This window comes from Paramormyrops kingsleyae, chromosome 20 (genome assembly GCF_048594095.1).
Source record: "Paramormyrops kingsleyae isolate MSU_618 chromosome 20, PKINGS_0.4, whole genome shotgun sequence".
In the NCBI taxonomy this organism is placed as follows: domain Eukaryota; kingdom Metazoa; phylum Chordata; class Actinopteri; order Osteoglossiformes; family Mormyridae; genus Paramormyrops; species Paramormyrops kingsleyae.
Window position 1 is genome coordinate 2,922,631 of NC_132816.1, and position 26,388 is coordinate 2,949,018.

At 43.6% G+C, this 26,388-nt stretch overlaps 3 protein-coding genes across 11 annotated transcripts in view; 1 reads left to right on the plus strand and 2 right to left on the minus strand.

Moving 5' to 3' along the window:
* Positions 1-26,388, minus strand: part of LOC111836354 (uncharacterized) — a 356,103-nt gene that overhangs the window by 11,315 nt on the left and 318,400 nt on the right. The window contains exons 1-6 of one of the 4 annotated variants that reach the window (XM_072703390.1): positions 6,455-6,666; positions 2,239-2,304; positions 1,973-2,056; positions 1,765-1,898; positions 406-543; positions 46-151 (exon numbers count right to left, since the gene is read on the minus strand). The exons of 1 other annotated variant lie outside the window; for it this stretch is intronic. In XM_072703390.1, coding sequence (XP_072559491.1) covers positions 46-151; positions 406-543; positions 1,765-1,898; positions 1,973-2,006 — 412 coding nt within the window. In that variant the 5' untranslated portion in view covers positions 2,007-2,056; positions 2,239-2,304; positions 6,455-6,666. Of the gene's footprint in view, positions 1-45; positions 152-405; positions 544-1,764; positions 1,899-1,972; positions 2,091-2,238; positions 2,305-6,454; positions 6,667-26,388 lie in introns of those variants that run through there. 2 more of the 4 variants (XM_072703388.1, XM_072703389.1) reach the window with 2 other exon arrangements.
* On the plus strand, positions 6,622-15,059 carry LOC140581271 (uncharacterized). Of its 3 annotated transcripts, none has more exons than XM_072703432.1 (6): positions 6,622-7,586; positions 11,323-11,451; positions 12,533-12,726; positions 12,855-13,002; positions 14,142-14,346; positions 14,445-15,059. In XM_072703432.1, the coding sequence occupies exons 2-6, from the start codon at positions 11,350-11,352 to the stop codon at positions 14,651-14,653; spliced, it is 858 nt and encodes a 285-aa protein (XP_072559533.1). In that variant the 5' UTR covers positions 6,622-7,586; positions 11,323-11,349; the 3' UTR covers positions 14,654-15,059. The 3 variants fall into 3 exon arrangements, with proteins under 3 accessions (XP_072559533.1, XP_072559534.1, XP_072559532.1); XM_072703433.1 differs by lacking the exons at positions 6,622-7,586; positions 14,445-15,059 and adding exons at positions 9,746-11,249; positions 13,910-13,962 and having other exon boundaries at positions 14,142-14,278; XM_072703431.1 differs by lacking the exon at positions 6,622-7,586 and adding an exon at positions 9,747-11,249.
* On the minus strand, positions 15,045-24,834 carry LOC140581268 (uncharacterized). Of its 4 annotated transcripts, none has more exons than XR_011984325.1 (5): positions 20,916-24,834; positions 20,534-20,696; positions 16,412-16,602; positions 16,212-16,305; positions 15,045-15,831 (listed from the first exon to the last, which is right to left on the minus strand). XR_011984325.1 is itself a non-coding variant. In XM_072703427.1 (5 exons), the coding sequence occupies exons 2-5, from the start codon at positions 20,677-20,679 to the stop codon at positions 15,660-15,662; spliced, it is 603 nt and encodes a 200-aa protein (XP_072559528.1). In that variant the 5' UTR covers positions 20,680-20,696; positions 20,916-21,826; the 3' UTR covers positions 15,045-15,659. The 4 variants fall into 4 exon arrangements, 2 of the variants coding, with proteins under 2 accessions (XP_072559528.1, XP_072559527.1); XR_011984324.1 differs by having other exon boundaries at positions 20,534-20,791; XM_072703427.1 differs by having other exon boundaries at positions 20,916-21,826.

Sequence of the window (26,388 nt, forward strand, 5' to 3'; positions counted from 1 at the left end):
TTTGATGGTAGTTACAATTGCACATATGCTGGTAGTTAAAATCACCTGGGTTTGGAGGTTTCACACACTCTTTGCTCCTCCCATCAGTGTGTAACGAAAGAGAACCAGTCAGCTCCTGCTCAGTCACATCCTGAACCGCTGCGGCCTTCATCTTCAGCCATAAAAACCAAACAAGGCAGAATAAGCCGTTCACTTCATAATTTTATACAGGCTGTTCTATTTGCTTAAAAGAGAAATAGGAGCAGATAGCAAACTAAAATCATTTTCAAGCCACACAAACTGCACTTTTTTCCTTTTCTGGCATAACCTATATTTGGCTGCTTTTGTGATTAACACACAAAAATTAAACCACCTCTGAATGGACAAGTGACATTTGTGAAGAGACCCACATACACTCCATTTCACCTTTTGGGGGCTCTCGTTCACAGTCCCTTCAACCTCAGATACCAGGAATTCCCCCTCCTCTTTGTTACCCTCTTCGACTCCCTGCTGGGAAGGTTTCTGGTTCGTGTGGTAGCTGGTTTCACTGCAGGAAGGAGTCTGCTGAAACCAAAATAAAATTAAACACTGAGACTGTGCCAGTTAGTCAGTGTGTTGTAATGCACAGCCAGCAACAGCTTGAGTTGACCACAAACAGACCCTCCTTCCCTGGTCTGTGGCATATGATTCTGACCCCACAGAAGGGGTTTCGTTCTGATCGGACCACCAGAATACAGATTGGAAAACTCCTGGATGCTGAAGACACAAATGAAGATTTCAGGCAGACTGCGTCACCGTAGGGTATATCCATAACGCTTCTACTTAGTGTTCTGGTCATTTATAGGCGCTTTCAACATCGCTCGAACTATTTCCGGAACCAGAACCTTTTCCAAGAACCAGTTACCTTTGTCATGTTTACACTGTAGGAGCTCGGCCCAATTGTAGTTCCTTGGAAGCAGTTCCAGAACTCTTTTCTAGTACCTACTCCAGACTAGGTATGATTTGCTCAAACACAAACTACTGGGGAGGCACTTAGAGCGATTAACTTGCTGAATGGTCGACCACAAGCACCAGCACAAACTTGGAAGTTACAAAGAAGTGCAGAAAATGAGATGCAGCAGAGCAAAAATTGAGCAGACGCAATTGGGGTACAAAAATAATTCCATTTATGTATCAAGTAATACATTTTTTGCTTGCATCTCCAAATGTCTGCATCAGAAATTTCTATCACTACCTAATATAGTTTTGTCAAAAAAGGCCGGTAGTGAAACTTGCCATCGCTTACTAGCAAGACAATGTTACATTTTTTTTTTTATTCTGCGGAGAATGAAAGCTCGATCTGCTGGCCAGATTTAATAAAAATCATGAACATGTCATGGGTTATATTAGCAAAAATATAAATAAAAGGCAGTGTCTTGCTTTGATCACGATTGAGCACCCAATACACTGACAACTAACTAAAAGGACTCATCCAGCCTCCGTTATTTTGGCATGGCGGTAAAGTTTTGTATGAAGATTATGTGCAACGTTAAACTTACAAACTTTTTGCACCTTCCATGCTTCAGCATAAAGGTCCTAGTTCCTGATGCGTGTTGTGAAAGCCATACACAAAAACGGCCTGGAGATACAAAAGTTCCTGGTAGGAACTTATAAACCAAAGCTCCCTGAACTTCAGTGTGAAAGTGCCTTGTGCTTGAACGACACAGACGAATGCCTGATGCTGTGCCTGAAGAAATCACCCGTCACAGCGGGAGCCCTCCAACTGGCTGTTTCACCTCATCTCACCTTGATGCCCGGGCTCCTCCTCAGAAGGTGAAGAATCCACTTCTCTGAATCGCTGCGTTTGTCAATGCCCGGACTTTCCGCCACCCTCCTGGTTCGGTTTCTTCTCATGAACACTGGGGTGATGGGATTCAACCCTAGAGAAAACACAGTTGCGGACCACTGCACTCTTGGTACTCGTCCAAGTCTAATGCCGGAGCCTGAGGCCTACCCATATCCAACATGGCTTGGTGGTTCGTCTTCATGTTCCTGTAGTGCACCTTCTCGCATCTCTGCAGCCGAACCCATTCAGCCTCTGAGAAATAGGCCCGGATATCTGAGTAATCCTCCTGCATGGGGACAGGGCCTTTCATGAAGCTGCTTCATGCTTTACAGAGCAGGCACAACACCACCAAAAAGCCACTGCACCCACTGGCCATGTCAGATATAACAGGCTGTCCTCAGTTTTAGCTGCCAGTTCTCCCCCAATTGCCTTACCTCATCTGACAAACTCATGCCCGAAGTCCTTTCTATCTTGTGCGGCGACCAAGTCCACGTTCCCACCTGAAATATGTAAAAAAAAAATGTCAAATATGCAGAGGGTGGTAGGGGCGCACTACACTTAATCAAGTAACTTTGAAAATAATCTACTTTCAATGTAATAAGTGAATATTCTGCAGTCTTACTTGAGTATATCTGCAAAATGCAATGCCTACTCTCCTGCATCTCACCTTTTGTCGACTTATTTAAGGCTGTTACCAGTGGTATTCAGCCATCCCATCAGTATCATCCCCCCTGCCCCCCTCCCCCTAATGTTCCATGCAAACCACACCCAAGATCGATTTCACTGGATAACAATATGAGAGCACTAATTCAAACTGCAGCATGAATGTATTTCGCAGTCCACTTTTTTCCTTGACATAAGGGAAAGCCGGGGTCCCGCCAGACAAAGAAGCCTACTCCGGCTTATGCTACGTTCACACCGCGAGCGTCAAAGACGCCAGCCGTCGCTCCCGCCGCCCTGAACGCGAGGCTAGCCAACGCCGGAGACGCTCTCTGACGTCATAGAGTGGGCGGGGACAAGGCCGCTCAGAATGCCAGGCTCTGAGAACTTTTTAAAGGGGTCGCAAAACAAACAAACGTGTAGCTTATATCTTTGCACCGACTCCTGAGGGGACATAATTTGTCAAATAAATATTGTTGTGAGCCAGTTATTTGCATTCCCACTTAAAATCAAGTGTTCTGGAGGGAAAATGTTACCTATAAATAGTGTAGCGCTTCTTTTCAAATTTACCTTGGATCACAATGGATGATCGCCAAGTAGCTGCTTGTAATTTATGTTTCTTTAGTTAACATAAATAGTACTTAAAATGTTTCACGACAGTTCTACTAAAACACATAATTATGTTTTGACAAACACTAATGCTATAAATAATTTTAATCCTTTAATGTTTGTAGGAAAATGCTGACTATGTTCTATCACTCTGTGGTAGAGAGTGTCGTGTTCTTTGCAGCTGTGTGCTGGGGCAGTGGGTTGAAGACAGCTGATGCCAACAGGCTGAACAAGCTAGTTAAAAAGGCTGGTTCTGTCCTGGGTGTCAGACTGGAGAACTTGGTAGAGGTGTCTGAGAGGAGAATGCTGAGGAAGCTTCTTTGTATTATGGACAACCCCTCTCACCCCATGCACGCCTCCATGATGGACCATCGAAGCACACGCAGCAAAAGACTGATTGCCTCTAAATGCAGAACTGACCGCCACAGGAAATCCTTCGTACCGGTGGCAATAAGACTGTACAACTCCTCCTCACTCTGTAGGTGATTTCCCAAGGACTGATAACAAGCTCAATGTTTGTTTTTCTTCTCACCATCATATGCTATCATATGCATCATATTCTGCACAATATTAGGACACTTTAAAATCACCACAGATAAGCTGCTATTTTCTCAGGATACATACATCAGTACTACTTAGAGCCACTTGATATTATTTTGCACTATCCTATTGTATTATTGTAAAGTAACATTCTTATTGTATATATTGTATTTCTTTTTTCTTAGATATATATATTCCTATTTCTTATATTGTATGTATATCTCTGTCTCTCTTACTGCACTGAGCATGTGTATGACAAAAGAATTTCCCTCAGGATAAATAAAGTTCTTCTTAATCTTAAATAGGTTTAACATTACCGACAATTTGCAGTGTTTTCTCTGCTATGGCGCCAAAATTACTACTGATCTCCTTCCTTTTTCACAAAAAAATATATTATGCACTTCACCATCTCACCTGGAACACCGATTGTTTCGGACACTCTGGTCCATGCCTCATTTTTTTTTTATTTATGTCCCTGTATGCAAACAGAGACACATCATATACAGTATAACTGGGTACCCGGCCACAGCAATAATAAGTCCCTCCTCCATTGTGCCTAGGAACGGTTGGGTCGGAACAAAAGTTTACACGCTTATGTTCTGCGGCGCTCTCTTTAGCGGAGCATCTTTACATTCCCATTGGTTGCCGCCCAACCGCGTCACAGCTCATTACCATAAAGTTGACTGGATTCAACTTCTGTCTGACGCTCCCGCCGCCCAGATCGCGACGCGCCGCTCCTCGACGCCTCCCGATGCTCCCTCCCATAGATAATGAATGACTTCCGGTCGCTTTGACGCTCTCGCCGCTCGCAGTGTGAACGTAGCATAAGAATAACTCAGTTTGACTGACAGCAAATGTAATTGGGCTCAGATAGGGAACACATGTGTAAGGAATCCACTTGCAGAGTCTTGTTTCAGCAAAATGGTGGTTTATTGAACAGTACAATATAATGTAATACAGTGTAGACATACACTGGGTATTGAAAGGCAGCTCAAATACAAATTAAGGACAGTTCTTGATCCCCCTTTATACCCCAACAAGGTGCTGTGAGTACATTTGCATATAAAGAGCAACCTCCTGCAGTGTGAGGATCCTGAGGCAGGGGCAGGATGGAGACTTCCCATTAGAGCAAATGGTAGCTCAGCCACTGTAAATGTAATTACTTATCACCCTAATGGCACCCACTGGAACACCAAATCTCTCCCTGACCTCCCCCACAATCATAAATTGCTAACACTGTCTGTATTCAAATGATCAACCAAGAACATTGGAGGATCTTTACTGCTTTTCCTTACACAGGATTAAAACTTTGGTTTAACCTGAGACTTGATACTTGGTAAGGAACGATTTTCTTCACTTACACCAGCTCCAATGATCTTAGTTTGACTCCCAAATTTTACTTATTCAGATGATGCAATACAAAATACAGCTGCCATTGTCAATAAAAACGTGCTAGCGGCACACAAGGTTTTTTTTTATTATATATAATAAAAATTTTATTTTTTGCCAAGTATGGTATTTATTTTACATAAAAAAACAGGAAATGCTGTGTGTGTGTGTGTGTGTGCGCAAAGCAGCCGGTATTTGTATCTGTATTTGTATTTGTTGAGGGGGGAAAAGTATTTGTATTTGTATTCGAGTAAAATTCAAAATAGGCGTAAAAATCCAGTTTTTTTGCGTTGCACTTCTAATTTACGTTACAGTGCAAGTATTCTTTAATTATATCCATTATAATAATTATGGATATGCAGTAGACAGAGTAACTTAAACGTACCATATAACTCCTACAAGTGCATACAATTCGACACAACTACACAAGCATTGTTTTAACCTTTTTAACCAAACGTTAACGTTACTCTGTCAACAGCATATTGTCTAAATTACCGAGCTAACAGAGCTACGTAAACAGAGCGAACATGAGAGCACCTGACTGCAGACGTCAATAATGCAGCGTAATGGAATAATCTCCCGATCAAACTCCGCTTCCCGAAAGTTATAAACTGCCTCCGGAACCCAGTTAAGGTACAAAAATAGTGATACAGTTAAGTCTTTTTTTCGCTCAGCCGAGCCTTCTCTGTTGCTGTGTGGAGCAGAATGTGTCAGTCACCTCTTTTACTCCCCCCCGACTCCTGAACTCACTCACTCATCCGGGCATGCACTGCGGTCTCAAGAGGAAACGCAGCTTTTTGATATAAAGTTTTTCTTGTTCCCGAATACAAATATTTTTTAAAGTAAAAAACACATTATTTGTGCCTTTCCGAATACCGTATTCGGGTTCGGCTCCACCCCTAATATATATATAGCCCAAAGTTAGGAATACTTTATATATATCCCACGTATTTATACAAAGAACCACTTAACATCCTGCTGTTAGCCAATGATTATCTATACTGTGGTTTTCCCGTGCTGTTTTTGATTGTCAAAAAGGTATATGGTCTTTTATTTCCACAGTTTGTGTTTGTTTTATTTGGAGAGCATATTTTAATCTTAGATTTGATTTTTTTATCTGTGCTGTTGATTAGAAAAGTCCGCAACTGTAAAGCTTGTTAATAACCAATTCCGATTTTGTAAACCAACAAGCTACTCCAGTAGTCTTTTTTTCTAGATACTTTTACTCTTATTAAAGTAGTGAGATTGTTGATTACTTTTACGCCGACTTCAGTTTATAAAATAATGAAGTAGCTGTACTTTTACTAGAGTACCGAATTCGACTACTCTACCAACTTCTGCAAACATACAAGCATGTTTTCCGTAACTAAATCATGTCTCCCGGCGGAATGCGAAACTAGCTAGCTACATTAGCAGTCACAGCTACGAACCAATCCCCCACAAACGCCTTACCGTGCCACAAATGCCTGTGTTTCCCCAAACAGTATTTTCCTGTTCAGTCGTGAGTAAAACCACGATTGAAATGTCTGGTGACCGCTGCAGCCTGGCGGAATAATTAGAATTGCCAGGAGGTTCTCCACTAGAGGGCCGGAAACACGTGATCTTCACAAGTGAGTCCAGACATGACGTTATGCAAACTACGCCATGGAGGCAGTACCAGATATCACATGACCTCCACACACAGCCCGGACTTGTCAGTGGGAGAGTGTTTTTTTTCTTTTCTGTTAAGTAAAGTTTTTTTTTTTTTTTTTAATTTAACTCCTTTATTTCGTCTTCAACAATATACAATATCTACGGAAGAGGATTAGGGGGGACAGCACAGGTAAATCAAAACAAGCCAAACATAAGAGTACAAAGTTTACAGGTACTTTTGGTCTTCACCTTCTTTAAAGAATAAAAAACAAAACTAAATCTTTTTTAAAAGCTACAAAGTTGGGGAGGACCTTCATATATCTACATTTATGTAAATAAAATTTAGCAATTAAAGTAATATTGTTGAGCAAGAATTCAGTATCCTTCTCTTCTGGGAGCTCCGCCAGGGCTAGGGTGACCAGACAATCCATGTCAGGGAGGACACTTTGAGCTACTTTGGGGGGTTTTACAAACTACTTTCTAATTGAAAGGCTCCTGTGCTCGGCTAAATAGTTTAGCTCTTCTTGTGCTTTGACTGGTTTGTTTCCTTGACTGAAAGACTCATCCAGCTGTTTCACATTAGCATTAGTGACACATGCACATACATTATAGGACTGACCAATCAGCACACAGCAAGAGCTGAGTGCTCAAGTGAAATCCAGGTCCGTTTAATTGAAATGGTAATTTACAATTCCTGTCCTAGCTCAGAGTGTCCTCCCTGACATGGATTATCTGGTCACCCTATGGGCCAGGGCCATCTGAGTCAAGGGCATCTGCATCCTCTGTGTCGTTTGCAGTGACTATCTGCCTCCCCAGCGGTACTCTAGTGCAGTGCCTCAAATGGTACCACGTATTACTCCCTTCTACCTGCACCGCTGTGGCTGTGGCTCATGTCACCTTGAAGGGTCCCTCTCGTCGGGGCTCGTGCCACTTTTGCCCGGAACACTCGCAGGTAGACTTTATCTCCTGGAAGGATGACTGGCTCCTCCCGGTCTGTGTCTTCTTTCTGTACTTTCTCCTTTTCCTGTTTGAAAATAGCTTTGTGTATTTTGATTAGACTCCTCATGTACAACTTTAATTCATCTCCCAGCTGGTCTAGGTTGGGCCCCTTTAGTTGATCCAGGCATTGGTCTCCCTGTCAACATTTCATGCGGAGACAGATGCGTCACCCTGTGCGTCTCCATCCGATACGCCATCAAGGCTAATGGCAGTGCATCCACCCAGTTCATTTTGGTGGTGGCACAGATCTTATTCAGCTTCTGCTTAAGTGTACCATTCACTCTCTCCACCATGTCCTGCGACTGAGGGTGATACACGCATCCCAACCTTTGTTTTATTCCCAGCTATTGAACCACTAACTTAGTGACTCTCCCCACAAAGGCAGCTCCATTATCAGAGCTTATCTCAGTCGGTATCCCAAACCTCGGAATCACCTCCCTGATCAGGAATTTCACCACTGTCATCGCCCCCATGTCCTTGGACAGTATTGCCTCTACCCATCTGCTGAACCTGTCCACAATCACAAGCATATATCGCTTTCCATATGCTGTTTTTCCCATGTCCACATAGTCCATCACTAAGTGTCTAAACGGTCCCTCAGGCACTGAAATGTGCCCCATTGGGGCCGTGACCGCTTTGCGCACATTGTTTTTAATGCACACCTCACATTCTGACAACCTTGCATCCACCATTGCTTACAGCTGTGGTGCCCAGAAACCTTGTCACTTAATTTTCCGTAACACCTCCCCCCTTGCGCAATGGTCAAGACCATGCGCATCCGTTATCAAAATGTTCACCAGAGACAGAGGTGCAGCCAAAAGTCCCTCATGGTTGTGATACAGACCATTAGTGTCCTTAGAGGCCCCCCTTTGCAACCACACAGAGGCCTCGTATGGGCCCGCACGCTCCTGCAGGGCGACCAGATAAGAAACAGTAAGGTCTGGCTCCACAGTCACCATAGGCAAAAGACTAGCAGTCCTGACCTGTGCAGCCGCCTTGGCTGCCACATCCGCGGCCGCATTGCCTCGAATAACAAACTCACGACCTTTGCGGTGGGTCTGACACTTAACAATAGCCAAACGCTTAGGATGCATCATTGCATGCAGCAACTCCAAAATCTGATTATGATGCTGAATGGCGGAGCCGTCACTTATGCGAAACCCCCTCTGCTTCCAGACTGCTCCAAACAAATGGCATACACCATGAGCGTATGCAGAGTCTGTGTAGATTGTAACCGTCTTATGCTGCCCTTGCCGGCATGCTGCAGTCAAGGCCTTTAGCTACGCCAACTGAGCTGAACACGGCTGTGACGCCAGCTCTGAAACAAGAGTGTAAAAATCATCACCCTGTGCCTGAACCAGAGCAAATCCTGCCTTCAAGGCGTCTCCATCTCTCCAGCACGAGCCATCCACAAACAAAACCATCTCACTATTGTCAATGGGAGAGCTCTCCAAGTCTGGTCTCAGTTTAGTGTAGACCAAAGACTCTGCCATACACTCATGTGGCTGCCCCTCATCCTCCAGGGGAATTATGTCTGCAGGGTTCACTGTAGTGCAGCGCTTTATGGTCACATCCGAGTAAGTGACAAATGCAAAGTATGCTAACTGCCGTGCCGGGGTCAACACAAACTTGCCTTTGTCAATAAGGTCCACCACCTTATGTGAAGTATAAATTGTCACTGGATAACCCATTGTGATGGCAGTGGCCTTTTCATAAGCTAAATATGCAGCCACCACACCCTGGGAACATGGTGGGTATCCCTGAGCCACATTATCTAGCTTCATGCTGTAATATGCCAATGGCTGCTTCCGTCTGCCGGGACAGAGGTCCTGGGTCAGCAGGGCCGTCCCAAAGCCGTCCTTCCTTTTCCCGACATACAGATAAAATGGCTTAATTTATGTTTAATTGATACTTTATTGATCCCCATGGGGAAATAGTTTTTACACCTCCCTCAACTTGCTCTTTGCAGATTAAGTTGTCCATGAAGGGCAGCCACCTGTTGGGGCACCCAGGGAGCTGGGGATAAGGGTCTTGCTCAAGGACCCACAGATGTGCTGAGGCTGGGTTTGAACCGGCACCCTTGTGATTACAGGTACGCAGGCTTAGCCCACTGAGCCAAACGCTGCCCGGTGTAATCTGGGAGGCTCAGAGCAGGTGCTCTCTGTAGCTCCTGCTTGATGGATTCAAATGCTAATGAGGCCTCATTTGTCCAAATTAAGGAGGCCTTCAAATTAGTGTGGCCTCCCTCCTTCATCAGTGCCCACATCGGTGCCACTTTCACAGCATAGTCCTCAATCCAATCCATGCTGAAGCCTATCATCCCTAGAAAAGTCTCTTGGCAGTACTGTAGCTTGGCCTTGGACACCTTATGCCCCCCTTCAGCAGCTGCACTGAGTCTTGGTGGCAGTCTGCCAGCGTGTCAGCACACAGCAATAGATCATCCACGTACTGTATCACTGTACTTTTTAAATTCAGTCCATCTAAATCTGCCCTAAGCACCTGATTAAACACATATGGCGAGTGCTTAAATCCCTGCTGCATCCTCGTGTAGTTATACTGCTGACCCCTGTAGGTGAAAACAAACAGAAACCGTGACTGCTATGCAAGGGGCACACTGAAAAACGCTGAACACAAATCCACAACCGTAAACCATTTTGCAGTGGGGGGCACATTTGCCAACAGTGTGTGTGGATTGGGAACTTCTGCTGTCTGATCCTCCACTACCTCATTCACTGCACGCAGCTCATGAACCAGCCTCCACTTTTCACCTCCTGCCTTTGGCACAGGCAAGAGGGAGGGTGTTGCAGCAGATTATGGTAGGCACCAACATCCCTGCATCCAATAACCCCTCTATTGTTTCCCTTATTCCTTCCTCGGCCTCAGGTTTCAAGGGGTACTGGTTTTTCCAGGGTGGTGTGCACCCTGGTTTGAGATAAATCTCCACTGGGCTAGCTGAATTTACTAGGCCTACATCTGTGTCATGGGTGGTCCACACCTCCTCAGGCACTTCTCTTTCCATGTCCTGCCAACATTCCTCTGTACTTTCTTTTGCATCACACTGCACCCCTATCATGCTCCACAATCCGTGTATCATTCGTCCTTTCCATTTTCAATTGATAAATGAAAATCAAAAAATGAAAATCTGATTGTTTTTTTTGTTATTTGATTTTAAATCAGAAACGAAAAATGAAAATTGTCTTGTATTTCCTATTTTAAAATTTCGTTTTGGATCAAAAATACAAAATTGAAAAGGGTCCACACAACAGAATCTGTTTTTGATATTTAATTGCTGGGTTGTGCGTCACCCGGAAATTGTTCTGCGAGCAAATAGGCGGGCTTGTGTATTGTATAACGCTATAATTGTTAATAAAGCTTTTAAAAAAAGAAAAAAGTTAGCAACACTATGGCAGCGCTGGAGCTACACTCCACATTAATCATGGAGTTGTTCAAAACTGGTATGACACAAGCAGAAATTTCCTGCACACTGAAGCAGATGAATATCGTAGACTGCTCGGAAAGAAGTGTCAGAAGATTTTGTGCTGGACACGACCTAAAGAGAAAACGACTTTTGGCAGACGCAGCATTAGAGAGGATTTTGGCTCGGTCGATTTACGAAGTAAGTGTATATTTCGATTCCCACTGCTTATTTAGCAAATATTTCCTTTAATAATGTGACAATTCCGTGACAGACTGGACCATCGTATGGCCGGAAGTTCATGACTGGCTATCTGGCATCAATGGGGCTTCATGCAGGAGAAGGTCGGGTCGGAAGATTCCTGAAGGAGCTCCATCAGCCATACCATGAATTCCGGCGTCAGGTAGGATGACTAGTAGGTAATACATGTCAATATATTATGTTAAACTGATTAACAGCACTAATTTTTATCTACGACACATCCCTTGCTAGTTAGTTCATGCTATGAATAAACCCTTTTTTTTATATTTCTGTACAGAACTTTACTGCTGCTTTTCACATATTTGAAATAAATATTTATTGCTACAATAAACACAGCCAGGTCAGAGGTCAGGGAGGGTCTGACAGGTGAAAAGCTGAGAAAAAATATCTATGGAATAAGTCGGACTAAGAAGGATAATTTCCACAGCAATATAGCTGTTATTCCTCCTAATTCTGTCAAAATTCTGTCACATTCTTATTTTTCTTTAACACCACAATACTAAAGACCAGAGTCAGGGAGGAGACATAATACCAGAGGCTAGAGCAGGGATGATGATGATGATGATGACGATGTACTGTCTTCACAGTTAAGAGATTAGGCGAGCTGAGAAAACTATACTCATTGGTGGGAGAAACCAGACAGGAATCGTGGTTTTCAGAGATATTTCACTCAAAACTATGTTTATTTTTTATTGGGTAACCCACCAGGATCATTCAGTCTTCTTCTGCTTATTATTCTTTAGAAACTTTAACCATCTCCCTTCTCACCAGATATTTTAAGGATTGTAAATTGGGCAAAGCAGATGATATGTGTAACCTGTAAGAAACGGTATTCTGAAGAGGTGATCTGTCACCATTCTGTTATTTATTGTGATTTTCTGAAGCCACTGCATGAACTTGAACCTTTAATCTTTAACCATTTGCTCTTAAATATTTCCAGATTGACACTAAAAGTCATTTGAGACTGACATTTAAGCTAAGTTATTTGTTTCTGCTGGGGAGGTGTTGCCTTTTAACTATTAATTTTATTAATAGTAATAACTTCTTGGACCAAAGGAAAGGATAATGACATAAAACTACAATACAATGCTTAATACACATTTTTTTCTACAAGTTATGTTTGTAAATAAGTGTTCTGTCATTAAAAACCATTTCCTGAACGTTGTGAGCCATTATTAGTCTGAGAGTTTGCATTAATTTAAATTATTTTTATTTTTACACAGGGTGCTCGAAATTTAAATCCAGCTCCCTATCATGCTGAATACATGGGTCATAAACTTCATCTGGACCAGAATGAAAAGCTTGTAATGTTTGGTGCAACACATGTCTTGGCCGTTGATGGCTACAGCAGCAAGATTGTTGCACATTCCACAATGCCAGTAAAAAACAACCTTGTCATTTACGAGGAAATATACAGGTAAGCAATAACTACCACCTTAAAAATTTGTCATAATTCATTCCTCCCCTGTATGTCTTGTAAGTATATACATCTTTCTCTGTAATCTGTTAAAGTCCATTTAGTCAAGTGAACATTGTTTCTTCCAGACCTGCAGTTGTGAAGCATGGCATGTGGGACCAAGTCAGAGTTGACCATGGCAGGGAGTTTTTCCTGTGTCTTTACGTGCAAGAAAAGCTGTCACAATATAGGCACAACCTCAGCAGGCCACCATATCTCCAAACCACATCAACAAGGGTGAGTGCTTGGTAATACGAAATCAAATATAGGAACTCATTCTCATCTGTACTCAGCCCCTTGTTGCTTTTGTTTACTGTTGCTTTTATGTGTGTGTGTGCATGGGGGTTGGGTTGGGTTGGGTTTGGGGGGTGGGGGGGGGGAGATATAGCTGTGACGATGTTTTTATTTTGGGTTTGGGAAGGGTGATTTTTGTGGGGTCATTTTAATCTGTAAAGCCCTTTGAGAAGCCATGTAGTTTGAAAAGCGCTTCATAAATAAAGTTTGATTGATTGATATAATGGGAGTTGTCCAGGCAGAGTAAGTGCGGCCTCTAAATAAGACATTGTCTGCCACAAATCTTCATTTTGCCAATGTTTTGTTATGAATCGCTAGCACTATTCCTCTGTTATTTTGAAGCGTCTTGGAGGAGCTTTAGATGTTATCATCCGGGGACTTTTACAGCTGTTAAATAAAACTAGCTCGGCTACACTAGCTGGCACTTTCAGTGACGTCATGACCTTAGACCATCTTGGTTGCAGTCTGAGCAGAACTTTCACTCTGTGTTTGACAACAGCTGTCAGTTACACAGAACTTGCTAATGCAAATACCAACATGGTCCATGTTTGCTTGTTTCCAATTTCCAAATTTTCCGACCATCAAATGGAGCACAGAGTGAAAGTTCTGCTCAGACTACAACTCAGGTGGTATGCAGCCATGACATCACTGAAAGTGCCGGCAAGTGGAGTGCCAGCGTAGTTTTACTAAATGGTTGTAAAAGACCCCATACATGCTCAGAATTAAGAGGAATAGTGTTAGCAATTCATAAGAAATTCATAAATTTCAAAAGGAAGAGGTTTTGTGGCAAATAAGGCCTTATTTAGAGGCTGTTTTGTTGATGCCTGTACCACTCCCATTAAATGGATAGACGCTGATCGTGGATAGATCTACAAAATCTCCCAGAGGACTACAAATACCAGGGTGAGTAAATGAACATATTACATGCTATAAGGTCCAGGTTTAAAAAAAAAAAATGTAGTTGTTCCTTTAACACTGAAAATGTACTATTTCCAAATATGTCAATAATCTAATCTTCCTGTTAACTTGTTTCTGCTGTCATATTTTATGTGAAAAAAATGATTTGGACTTGTAATCAACAGAACCTACGAGTGGAAAGGTTGTGGCCAGAGGTGAACAACCGTGTGAACTACCCCCTGAAACAGGCTCTGGTGCACCTACTAGACCAAGAGGTTGTGAACATGGAGGACAACCTAACAAAATTCTGCATATCAAACCTGACATCTCAAGTGAGTCAAATTGGACTTGACAGAGTGGTCCAGTCATGGAATGCACACAGGATCCCAGGTATGCTAAACACAATATTTAAATGTATTAGATTTAAAATGTAAACTTGAAAATACAGCAAAAATAAACAGTCTTGTTTTGATTTTTAAAAAAATTAGGACGTGGAATTCCTAATGAACTGGCTGCAAACAGATGTCGAGCTGAAGTCTCAGAGGAGCTGCTGCCATGTGCCTCTGTCGTGGCAAACCTGTATGAGCAGGAGCTGGGATCTTCCCTGACATGGGTGTCTACCTTTGGAACTGACCCCTTTTCATCTGAAGAAGATAGGATGCCATGCAGAAGAAATCTTTGCAGAGATGTACCCTGACATTTCTCTTCTTTTTAATCATGTAGTGAACAATGACTATGCTCCTTTCCAAGATGCCTTAATCTCCCTAATACGTTTAACTGTAAGATATGTTTGAGTGTGTATAGAGTTCAGTGATGGACTGGTGAGCTGTCAAGGGTGTATCCTGCCTCTCGCCCAATCATTGCTGGTGATAGGCACCAGCCCCCCACAGCCCTGCACAGGAAAGAGGGGTGTAGATAATGAATGGATGGATGTTTAGCATCTGAGTGTTTTAGCGGTGTTTCCTCACAAACATTGGTGTTCTCTAGCAGCTGAATAAATAGAGCATTTGGTCTATGGCTGTAGATATTGATCAGTGATACACAACTATCATACTTCTAAGTTGTAGGATAGACAATAAAGGAGAAAGTTTTATTGCTTTGAACTTTTATTTCAACCTCACTAAGGTACAAAAACAGAGGTAAAAAGTCAGCAGCAATGAAAAATCCTACTGTACATACTGTTTTCCTTTAACTAGTTCCATTTAAGTGTGGACCTCAGATTTGTCAGAACATAATTCCTATGCTATAAAATGTAAACAATTTTTGTAACACAAAGAACAGATTAGTCTTTGTTGGAAAAAAAAACCCAACAGTGCTTAAGTTGCAAGCATTTACAGGAAATGTGGGAACATTACAGTAAACATATGTGAATCTGACTTAATTAAAAAAACAGTAAAACCATTCCACATAAAATTGTGTAAAAATCAGGTAGTTTGGCTCTTGCAGCATCTTACAAATAAAAGTAACTTCTCAAATCTTTTGCAAACATTTTACAGTCTAAAGTGCTTTGAATGCATAACATTGAACTTTGACATTAACATTGAACTCTGCTGAAAACAGCCCAATGGCATACTAACCACCTTTACTGCCACAAAATGTTGCCCAGAGCAGCCAGTGCATCAGACAGTCCAGTTAGTCTTTGTGTGTTCATGTGGAAGTCATCGGCTCGACATTTTGGGCAAAACACTGAATTTCTCTTACACTCATCGATGCAGCTTCTGCAACCAACAAGGCTTTGGCAGCATGAAGAAACTGGAACTGGCCAGCTCCATCAACTCCTTCATTGTTGTTGACACCTCCTGAAGTCCTTGTGATGCCAGGACCACCTCCTCAATTTTATCAAACACAGCATCAAGGCCATTATCATCTCGTCGACTGAAAAAAAATAAGCAAAAAACATTGCAATTTGTTCTCAGTTATTTCCTTTGTTTAAATAAAATCTGCAAGTTTTTTTAGTCCTGTTGTCATGTTAATTGTCATTTTATTTTAACAATTCTAAATGTAATAAGTATTGTTGCAACTTACATTGATCTGTCACCCAAACTCATTTAATTTAAGCAGACGAACAATAGTGATCCCAACTAATGCAATGGAAATAGCAGAAACTAGAAGGGCTTATTTTGGCAAAAAGTATCACAATAATGCAAGTCCTCACTTCCTAGAATATCCTAATATACTGCACACATGCAGCTGACAGAAGTAAGCAAGCCAGGAAAAAAGTTGGTCAGACAGTAATGAAAATACAGTTTATATACCTCAGCCTCCTTTTCTTATTTCCTTGTAACTGCAAGAAATCCTCCACCTTCACAGCCAAGACTTTCCTTGCATTTTGCCTCCAAAATGCTGATCCTGCAAGTGAAGTAGATTATTTAATTGTACATTAATTAAGTATATTTTTCTGATAAAATTTTGTAGTTTTTCTTAAAACCTTATGGCTATAAAATTTCAAACTTACCTCTGGTTCCTTCTGTTTCCAAGATTTTGTTACCCTGTCCATCAGTAAGGATGACGGAGTCCTCTTGTTCGAGGGCCTCATTCACTTTACTGGTGATTCCCATGACAGAAGCCTCAAATTCAGAGAACCTCACCGTCAGGGCTCGGCTTGTTTCTAATTTTCCATCCACAAGGTCAGCAATGAAGATGGTCCTGAAAGCAAAAAATATTTTAGTTGAACAACAAAAAAAAAAAAAAAAAAATTTCTTGGGACAATCAACAACAACAACAACAAATTTATTTTTGTATAGCGCATTATCACAACATTACATTGTCCCAAAGCGCTTTACAGCATCCCCACCCAAAGCCCCAGTGAGTAAGCCATAGGCGACAGTGGCAAGGAAAAACTCCCTAGAAGGAAGAAACCTTGGGAGGGACCAGACTCAAAGGGGGAGCCCATCCTCCAGGGGCCGGCAGGGAGAGTCAAATACAGTTTAGTCTGAAACACAAACGGGGAGCAGGGGGGAGATGACAAGCCGGTGCCAACACTTCCTCCAATCGCCAGGCAGCCAGAAGGCAGGGAGCGGGTCATACAAGGAAGATGACACTGGCAGAACGGCGAGCTGGATGCACGGTCGTCATTGGCAGTGGCGACGTCACATGTTGCAGGGTGTGCTGGACATCTTGATAGATTGAAAGCTCCAGGTAGCACCACCCAGGAGAAGGTGGTGGAAATAAATGCAATTAGTCAAAGTAAGGGAGACTATAGGCAGTGCTGAAAGGTAGATGAGTGCAATATGAAGTGCAATGCTCCGGCAGATATGGCTATGGCAGCATAAGTAGGGGGGAGAGGCAGGTGGGAATGCAGGCATGGGGAGTCCCTGAAATGTCAGCACTCCAATCCCACAAGCAATTGTGAAGCTAGAGTGACAGCACTGTCAATTCAGTTTATCCAAAGCCAATGGCACCGATCCCCACCCAGCTCTACACCTCACACTATAGGTTTAACTGGGAGTGAGAAGCTAGCTAGAGCTAGAACTAGTGTCCCTATAAGCTAAACTAAATAGGTGTGTTTTTAGTCTAGACTTGAATATTGAAAGTGAGCCTGAAACCCGCACATCCGGTGGAAGACCGTTCCACAGCTGAGGAGCTCTATAGGAGAAAGCTCTGCAGCCTGCCGTAGATCTTTCTACCCTAGGTACTAACAGATATCCCGCACCTTGAGATCGAAGCAAGCGTGGGGGATTGTATGTGGTCAGCAGATTATTAAGGTAGTCTGGTGCAAGGCCATTCAGTGCTTTATAGGTTAACAGCAGTATTTTATAGTCAATCCGAGACTTAACTGGTAACCAATGAAGGGAGGATAAGACTGGTGTGATGTGATCAAATTTTTTAGTGTTTGTGAGAACTCTGGCTGCCGCATTTTGTACCAGCTGAAGTTTATTTAAGGAACCAGACGGGCAACCAGAAAGGAGGGCATTACAGTAGTCTAGTCTGGTAGTTACGAAGGCATGTATTAATTTTTCTGCATCACGAAGTGAGAGCATCTTACGAAGCTTGGCTATGTTTCGTAGATGATAAAACGCAGTTCTAGTAATACTTCTTATGTGAGCATCAAAACATAGATCTGAATCTACTAGAAGACCAAGATTTCTAACCACTGTGTTAGGTTGTGTAGGAAGGCCACTAATGCTGAGGTGGTGAAACTTATTTCTTGCAGCCTTGGGACCAATCACCAGTACTTCTGTTTTTTCTGTGTTTAACATTAGAAAATTTTTTGCCATCCAGCACCGAATATCTAACAGACAATCTTCTAACCGAGATAGGAGTGATGTATCATCAGGGTTAACAGATATATATAACTGTGTATCATCTGCATAACAATGAAACCCAACACCATGTTTTCTAATAATGTTACCAAGCGGTAGCATGTATAGTGTAAACAGTAGTGGGCCCAGTACTGATCCCTGTGGGACACCGTATGTGACTTTGGTGGCCTTGGATGATTCGTTGTTCACATGTGCATACTGATAGCGATCAGTTAAATATGAGCGGAACCAAGAGAGTGCTGTCCCTGTAATGCCAACTACACCTTCTAACCGGTCCAAGAGGATATTATGGTCCACAGTATCAAATGCTGCAGTTAAATCCAGTAATACCAACAGCGATATCAAGCCACGGTCAGAAGCCATAAGTAAATCATTCATTACTTTGACTAGAGCAGTTTCTGTGCTATGGTTTGGTCTAAAGCCAGACTGATATAATTCATTATTATTATTTTTTTGTAGGAAAGTAGACAACTGACGAACTACAACCTTTTCCATGATCTTTGAAATGAAAGGAAGATTTGAGATTGGTCTATAGTTTCCTAAAACACTAGGGTCAAGATTTGGTTTCTTTAGAACGGGTCTAATAACAGCCAATTTAAAAGGTTTAGGAACATATCCAAGCTTAAGAGAAGAGTTTAACACATTTAACAGGGTATTGCTAATCTGTGGTGCGATTTCCTTGAAAAATTTTGTAGGAATTGGGTCTATGAGGCTTGTAGAGGATTTACAGGAGGAAATTAAGCTCAGGAGTTCTGGGTGTTTTATAGGAATGAAAGATTCAAAAGTCTCATTATTGATAGGCATAAGACTAGCAGGAGTCTGGCAGTCATAGGTAGCTAAGGATGTGCACTGGATGGTCTGTCTAATCTTAGTTATTTTACCATTAAAGAATGTAATAAAGTCATTACTCTTAAGAGATTGTGGGACTTGCGAGTTTAATGGAGAATTCTGTGTTAACCTAGCCACGGATTCAAATAGGAATTTTGAATTGTTTTTGTTCCCGTCTATTAATCTGGAGAGATACACAGACCTAGCAGACACTAGTGCTTGTCTGTATTTAGACAGGCTCTCTTTCCATGCAGATTTGAAAACTTCTAGTTTAGTTGAGCGCCATTTGCGCTCTAGCTTGCGTGATGCCTGTTTGAGTTCACGTGTATGATCAGAGTACCAGGGGGCAGGTTTCTTATCTCTATGCTTTATTTTCTTAAGTGGAGCTACAAGATCTAGTGTGCTACGAAGGGATTTATCCATGTTTGCAGTCGCCTTTTCAAGTTCATTTATACACGATGCTTCAGATGTAAGGCTGAAGGACTGTGGAAGTTGTTTCATAAATGTTGTTGTAGTTAGTGAGGCAATGGAACGTCTGATTCTGTACTTTGGAGCTGCGGTCAACGGGAGGCTATACTGGATTTCAAACGTTAACAAGTAATGATCAGAGAGAAGGGGACTCTGAGGCATAATAGATACATGTTCCACCAAGATGCCATGACTAATAATCAAATCAAGGGTATGGTTACAGGCATGAGTAGGCCCGACTACATTCTGACATACACCTAGAGAGTCAAGAATAGCTGTAAACGCTATTTTTAAAGGATCACTATCTTTCTCCATATGAATGTTAAAATCACCCACAATAACAGCTTTGTCAGTACTGACCACCAGGTTAGTTAAAAAATCAGCGAAAATTACTGTACGGCCCAGGTGGTCTATAAACAATAACAATCCAGGAATATGGCAAGTAGTTAAAAACTGTAATCTTTAATTTCTATAGCAGGAAAATGCTACATACACATTCATAAACTCGTATTAATCTGATCCAATCATATGCACATAATAGTTTGATAGTGTTGACGGTGGCCAGTTCACTGCAATTTTGGCCATAACTTTTATATTAAGATTTTTTTATTTTATTTTATTTATTTTATTTACTAACACTGTTTGGATACAGATGGATAAAGATGGCTGTTATTAAAGCAGTACTTTTAACACTTCTATCACAATACGTAGTTGAGTAATTGTCGCAGTTTCAAGAAATTACAAATTTGTTTGCAAATGCAGCAGTCACATATGAATACATGCTAGGCAAGATTGTGGCCACTATCCTTTGTTTTGAGAGTTAATCTAAGGAGATCTGTTGTCCCCAGGGCCATCAAGCCTTTTAATGTACACAGGAGAAGATTGCTGACATGGAACTACAGACGTATTTTCAAAATATATTTTTTTAGTATTTGTGTCTCTGCGTTTTTATGTGTACAAGCTACTCCACATCTTAACTTCTTTCATGATAATTAAAGTATCTAATCTACAACAGTCACCTTTGGTATGCCTTTGCCACTGTAGCTCTTGAAGAAGGTCTCGCCCGCTGAGCCCGCAGCTGCACTCGGCGGTCGGTGGAAGGAAAAGCGGGTGGGGTTGTATGGTACGGGCCCGGGTACCTCCTCGGCATCACAGCTCTCCCCATGCACTTCGTAATGACCCCTTAACATCAGGTCACAAGTGCTGAAGTGCCCATCACTTGCCGGAAATACGGCCACATTGGAATCATCGGTAATATAAAGACTGAGTGGACGAACCTTTAAAAAAGTACGAAGTAGCCTAATTAAAAACAAATTTTTGCACATGTTGCGTGGTTTAAAGTACAGAACACGTGCAATTTAAGACAAAAATATTTAGGGAAGCTACATAAGAGTCCATTACCTGGAAGATCCTGCTTATTTTTTCGGTGATCATGTCTTCTTCTTTTAGAGTCAGCCGTTTTGTTCCCCTGAACAGCACATAACTATCCATGTTTGATGAATAACGGTTGGAAATGGCTCGTGAGTCGTGATGGGCCGCCTGCTCGCTAGCTCACTGAAACAGTAGCTCGCAAAAAATAACAATTTCCGGGTGACGCACAACCCAGCAATTAAATATTTAAAACAGATTCTGTTGTGTGGACCCTTTTCAATTTTGTATTTTTGATCCAAAACGAAATTTTAAAATATGAAATACAAGACAATTTTCATTTTTCGTTTCTGATTTAAAATCAAATAACAAAAAAAACAATCAGATTTTCATTTTTTGATTTTCATTTATCAATTGAAAATGGAAAGGACGAATGATACATGGATTCTCCACAACCACAAATCTCTTTTGTCAAAATCACCTACAGTACAATCTCTGCGCTCCACTGAATCCTTAACAACTTTTCTCCTGCCGCTGCCTGCACTCCTTCACACACCGTCGGCACCCAAACCACCTGCTTTGCTCATCCCATCATTTCTCCCAGATCCAGCATGGACTGGTTAAAAGCCACTGCTTTGTGGGGTTCCATGTCTGGTATGTTGTACCATTCTTCCACTATTCCTGTCCTCCGTATCTGAATGGCTACTCCCTCAGGCCCTAATATTATCCCATCTGTTATCATACACATCCTTTCTTTCTCTGTCAGGCAGAGAATCTATCAGCTGATCCCACTCATCCTTTACTTCAGGATCACTGAACTCTCCCCATCGCAACAAACAAGTACGCTCACCTAAAGGATTATTGGGAACACCATACTAATACAGTGTTTGACCCCCTTTCGCCTTCAGAACTGCCTTAATTCTACGTGGCATTGATTCAACAAGGTGCTGAAAGCATTCTTTAGAAATGTTGGCCCATATTGATAGGATAGCATCTGGCAGTTGATGGAGATTTGTGGGATGCACATCCAGGGCACGAAGCTCCCGTTCCACCACATCCCAAAGATGCTCTATTGGGTTGAGATCTGGTGACTGTGGGGGCCATTTTAGTACAGTGAACTCATTGTCATGTTCAAGAAACCAATTTGAAATGATTCGAGCTTTGTGACATGGTGCATTATCCTGCTGGAAGTAGCCATCAGAGGATGGGTACATGGTGGTCATAAAGGGATGGACATGGTCAGAAACAATGCTCAGGTAGGCCGTAGCATTTAAACGATGCCCAATTGGCACTAAGGGGCCTAAAGTGTGCCAAGAAAACATCCCCCACACCATTACACCACCACCACCAGCCTGCACAGTGGTAACAAGGCATGATGGATCCATGTTCTCATTCTGTTTACGCCAAATTCTGACTCTACCATTTGAATGTCTCAACAGAAATCGAGACTCATCAGACCAGGCAACATTTTTCCAGTCTTCAACTGTCCAATTTTGGTGAGCTTGTGCAAATTGTAGCCTCTTTTTCCTATTTGTAGTGGAGATGAGTGGTACCCGGTGGGGTCTTCTGCTGTTGTAGCCCATCTGCCTCAAGGTTGTGCGTGTTGTGGCTTCACAAATGCTTTGCTGCATACCTCGGTTGTAACAAGTGGTTATTTCAGTCAAAGTTGCTCTTCTATCAGCTTGAATCAGTCGGCCCATTCTCCTCTGACCTCTAGCATCAACAAGGCATTTTCGCCCACAGGACTGTTGCATACTGGATGTTTTTCCCTTTGCACACCATTCTTTGTAAACCCTAGAAATGGTTGTGCATGAAAATCCCAGTAACTGTGCAGATTGTGAAATACTCAGACCGGTCCGTCTGGCACCAACAACCATGCCACGCTCAAAATTGCTTAAATCACCTTTCTTTCCCATTCTGACATTCAGTTTGGAGCTCAGGAGATTGTCTTGACCAGGACCACACCCCTAAATGCATTGAAGCAACTGCCATGTGATTGGTTGATTAGATAATTGCATTAATGAGAAATTGAACAGGTGTTCCTAATAATCCTTTAGGTGAGTGTATGTTTGTCCTGTGTCCAATTCAGCCTATTGCTATATTGTTCCTGTATAAATGGGCCCCACTGTTCTAGAATTTCCCAAACTTTTCCAGTAACATCTTCAATCCCGTATGAACTATACTGTCCCCTATTGAACAACAGATTTTGTCGCAGAACGCTGTACTTTCCACTGAGCACGTCTATGCCCCCCTCTGTACATTTAATGTCTATCTACAGCTGACACAAAGCATCGCTGCCTAACAAATTCACTGGGATATGCTCTGATATTAGTATGGGCATATTTACATTTTTGTTTGCAGGACGTCTCGTGCTTTCCCCTTGAAAGGGTGGATTCGGGCAGACTCCACAGGTGTGTCCGGGCTGGTTACAGTTCCAGCACACCAGCTTGGGTGGCCTGTTCCCCAGTCCTCCCATAGACTGGGATTGCCTAATTTGTGGGAAATTAGGTGCCCTCTGATCACCTCCCCACCTATCATATCTACTGTCTTTGTTCCAATCAGGGACTGGAGGCCAATTGGTATCCTGGGGGCCCAGCGACAGGAGACTGTCGGCTGTCCACAGGCTGCCCCCGGGGCTTGGGTCTGGAGAGACCACTGGTGCCTGGACTTTTTTCTTTTTAGCGGTCAGCTCCTCCAGCTGCATCTGATTCAATTTCTTTGCCAGTTCCCTCTCACGCTCTTTAGCACAGTCCTCCTCCTCTCTGTACAAGTCAATAGCATGGATCAGCTGCTCACGGTTCTGCTCCTCAGGCATAGTAATGAGCCCCACAACTTGCCTTAGCCTGCTTCTCACTGGCTTAGGGAGCGCGTCCTGCAGTGCCCTCCGGTACTGACCCCTGAATGCCGGATTCTGCAGGTCCTGCTCTGTCTCAGTGTGCCATCGCTTTTCTTGAGCTTGCAGATAGGCAGCTGGGCTCTCCTCCTCCTTGATGGGTTCCACCTTCATTTCAAACACACTCAGCCGTGGAGGAAACATTAGTCGCAGCTGATGCCAGCAGTTAGCACGGTAACCATCAAAGTGACATGCATCATTCACAGGAGTCCCTGTCGCCGCTACCAGGCCACTGCTTCGCAGCAGTCTCTCCATTCTGTCTGCCCCCAATACGCAAGCCAGAACCGCCTTTATGTCCCCTACCGCCAGGAGCTGACCCATAGTTTCCTCCTCAAATGCTTTTATCCATTTTCCGGCCCCTTCTGCCAGGACTGGGAGTCTGAGAATCAGGCCCTCCAGATCCTGTCCTGCCCACAGCACATACTGTGTCTGTGCTCCGTTCACCATCAGCGGAAGCATCGGCGTGTCCCTGGTGGGGGGCTTCACAGCCCTCCTGCTTCTCACTATTCTATGATCTGCATTATCCTCCTCTACTCCTTCCTCACTCTCCGTTTCTGTCTCCTTCTCCTGAAACTGACTCCATCCTTTAGATGGAGGGTTAGGGGTGTCCAGCAGATGCACCAACCCTTCTGCATTACTGCCACTTGCTCCGTACCCCACCTTTATCTCATTCCCTCGCAGTCCTTCCTCCACCGCCTGTCGCAGCAATGCGCTCACTTCCCTGTATCCATCTAAACAATCTGCCATTCTTTTATGCCCCTTACTTACTTCATCCCAGACAGCAATTCCCTCTGTGCCGGATCCGTTTTTGAATCACCAGATTCGCGTAGCAGTCACACTCACTATACACATCTGCACCAGCTTTGCAGCATATTTGTCCGCAATCTCTGACTGACAGTCTGTTAGAAAGGTCCGTATCTGATCCAGAGCAGCAACGCAGACCAGACCCGCGCTTTTTTAAATCTCGCAGATGCGCGTGTATGTGCCTCAGTAAGAGTTAACTGAAGAGTCACACAACAACCATGTGAATACCTGCTTGTGGTTCTTGGTAAGTGCATTATAAAACTATATTAAGATTGACATCAGATTGACATATAGCTGATAGTTCCATCCATGTGATTAAAAAACATAACTAATGCGAAAGTAGGCTTAAAGTCAGAATTTGTGATTGTGGTGAAAGCCTGTTATCAAAATTGGTGAATATCTCCGTTCACGTGGATGTTATGTGCAATGAGATGCAGGTAATATTTTTGTACGTCTGTGTAAAATTCTAATTTTGGGTTCAGTGTCACCAACTTGACAGTAAATATTATCTAAGCTCATTTCCAGCCTGCACTGTAAAACATTACAGCCCAATTAAGCTACTGTTATGATGGGTGAGCGAGCGAGCCGGGAATCAGGCGAGGTAAGCCGTGAATGCAGGTAATAGGGTTTATTCACGGACGGACAGGACAAAGACATCCACAAACGTTAATGACAGATCTGGGGAAGACTGACTCAGACACGGACTAAATACTAAGGACAAGCCGAAACAACAAGGAACAGCTGGGCACGATCGGGAAAGCACACGTGGATAATGAGGGGGCGTGGCACACATCAGGAGCGGACGGAGCGGATCATGACAGAACCCCCCCTCAAAGGCGCGCACACCGGGCGCGCCCGAGAGGAGGCGACGGACGAGACCGGGGAACAGGACCTGGAAGACAAAGGTAGAACATCAACGAGACACCGGAAACAAGACAGAGGCACAGAACAGGAACAAGGACCAGAAACACGACAAGACCTGACAGAGGACAGGGAACGCGGACAGGCAGACAAAGAAAAGAGACAGAGAGGGGACAAAAAATGGAGGAACAAAAGGGCCGGGAGTGAACACGGGAGGCACAGAGGGACGAGCAAAGGCAGGACGAACAAAGGGACCAGAAGGGAACGGAGGAGGCACAGAGGGACGAGGAGCAGAAACAGGCGGGACGAAGGGACCAGGAGGGGACGGAGGAGACACAGAGGGACGAGGAACCGAGACAGGAGGAACTAAGGGATGAGGAGAAGGAACAACGGGAGGAGGAGTGACAGGGCGAGCTCGAGGGAACCCAGGCGGGCAAGGGAAGGCAGTCGTAGGGGCCACAGGTGGAAGGGAGACCGGAGCAGGAAGGGACCACACAGGGGAGAAGGAGACAGACGTGGGGACCGACAAAGGACACAAGGAGGGAGCAGGAGGGAACACTGGCGCAGGTGGAGGTGTAGCCGGAGCCAGGGTAGTCGCCCTCCGACGCCCAGCCGAAGTGGGAGGGCCCGGAGGCGGCCGATGAGGCGCCGACGGAGGGACCACAAGCGGGCGACGAGGCACCGGAGGGGAATCCGGAGGCGACAGCCGAGCCGGAGCCTTAGGACCCGCAGGCAGCCACCGAACCACGGCAAGGGGGCGCACGGGCGAGCCAGGAGTCAGGGTAGGCGGGACCAGGGACCGACGTCTGTGTCCCCGTCCCTTACGGGAAACAGACAGGCGCGGTCCTGTGGTGTGTCGGCCCGGCTGAGGCAAGGGTGAGGGAGTCAAGAGGGAGGTTAGTGCTGGGCGAACAGAAGTCAAAGCCTCCGAAGAGGCAACAGGTGGGG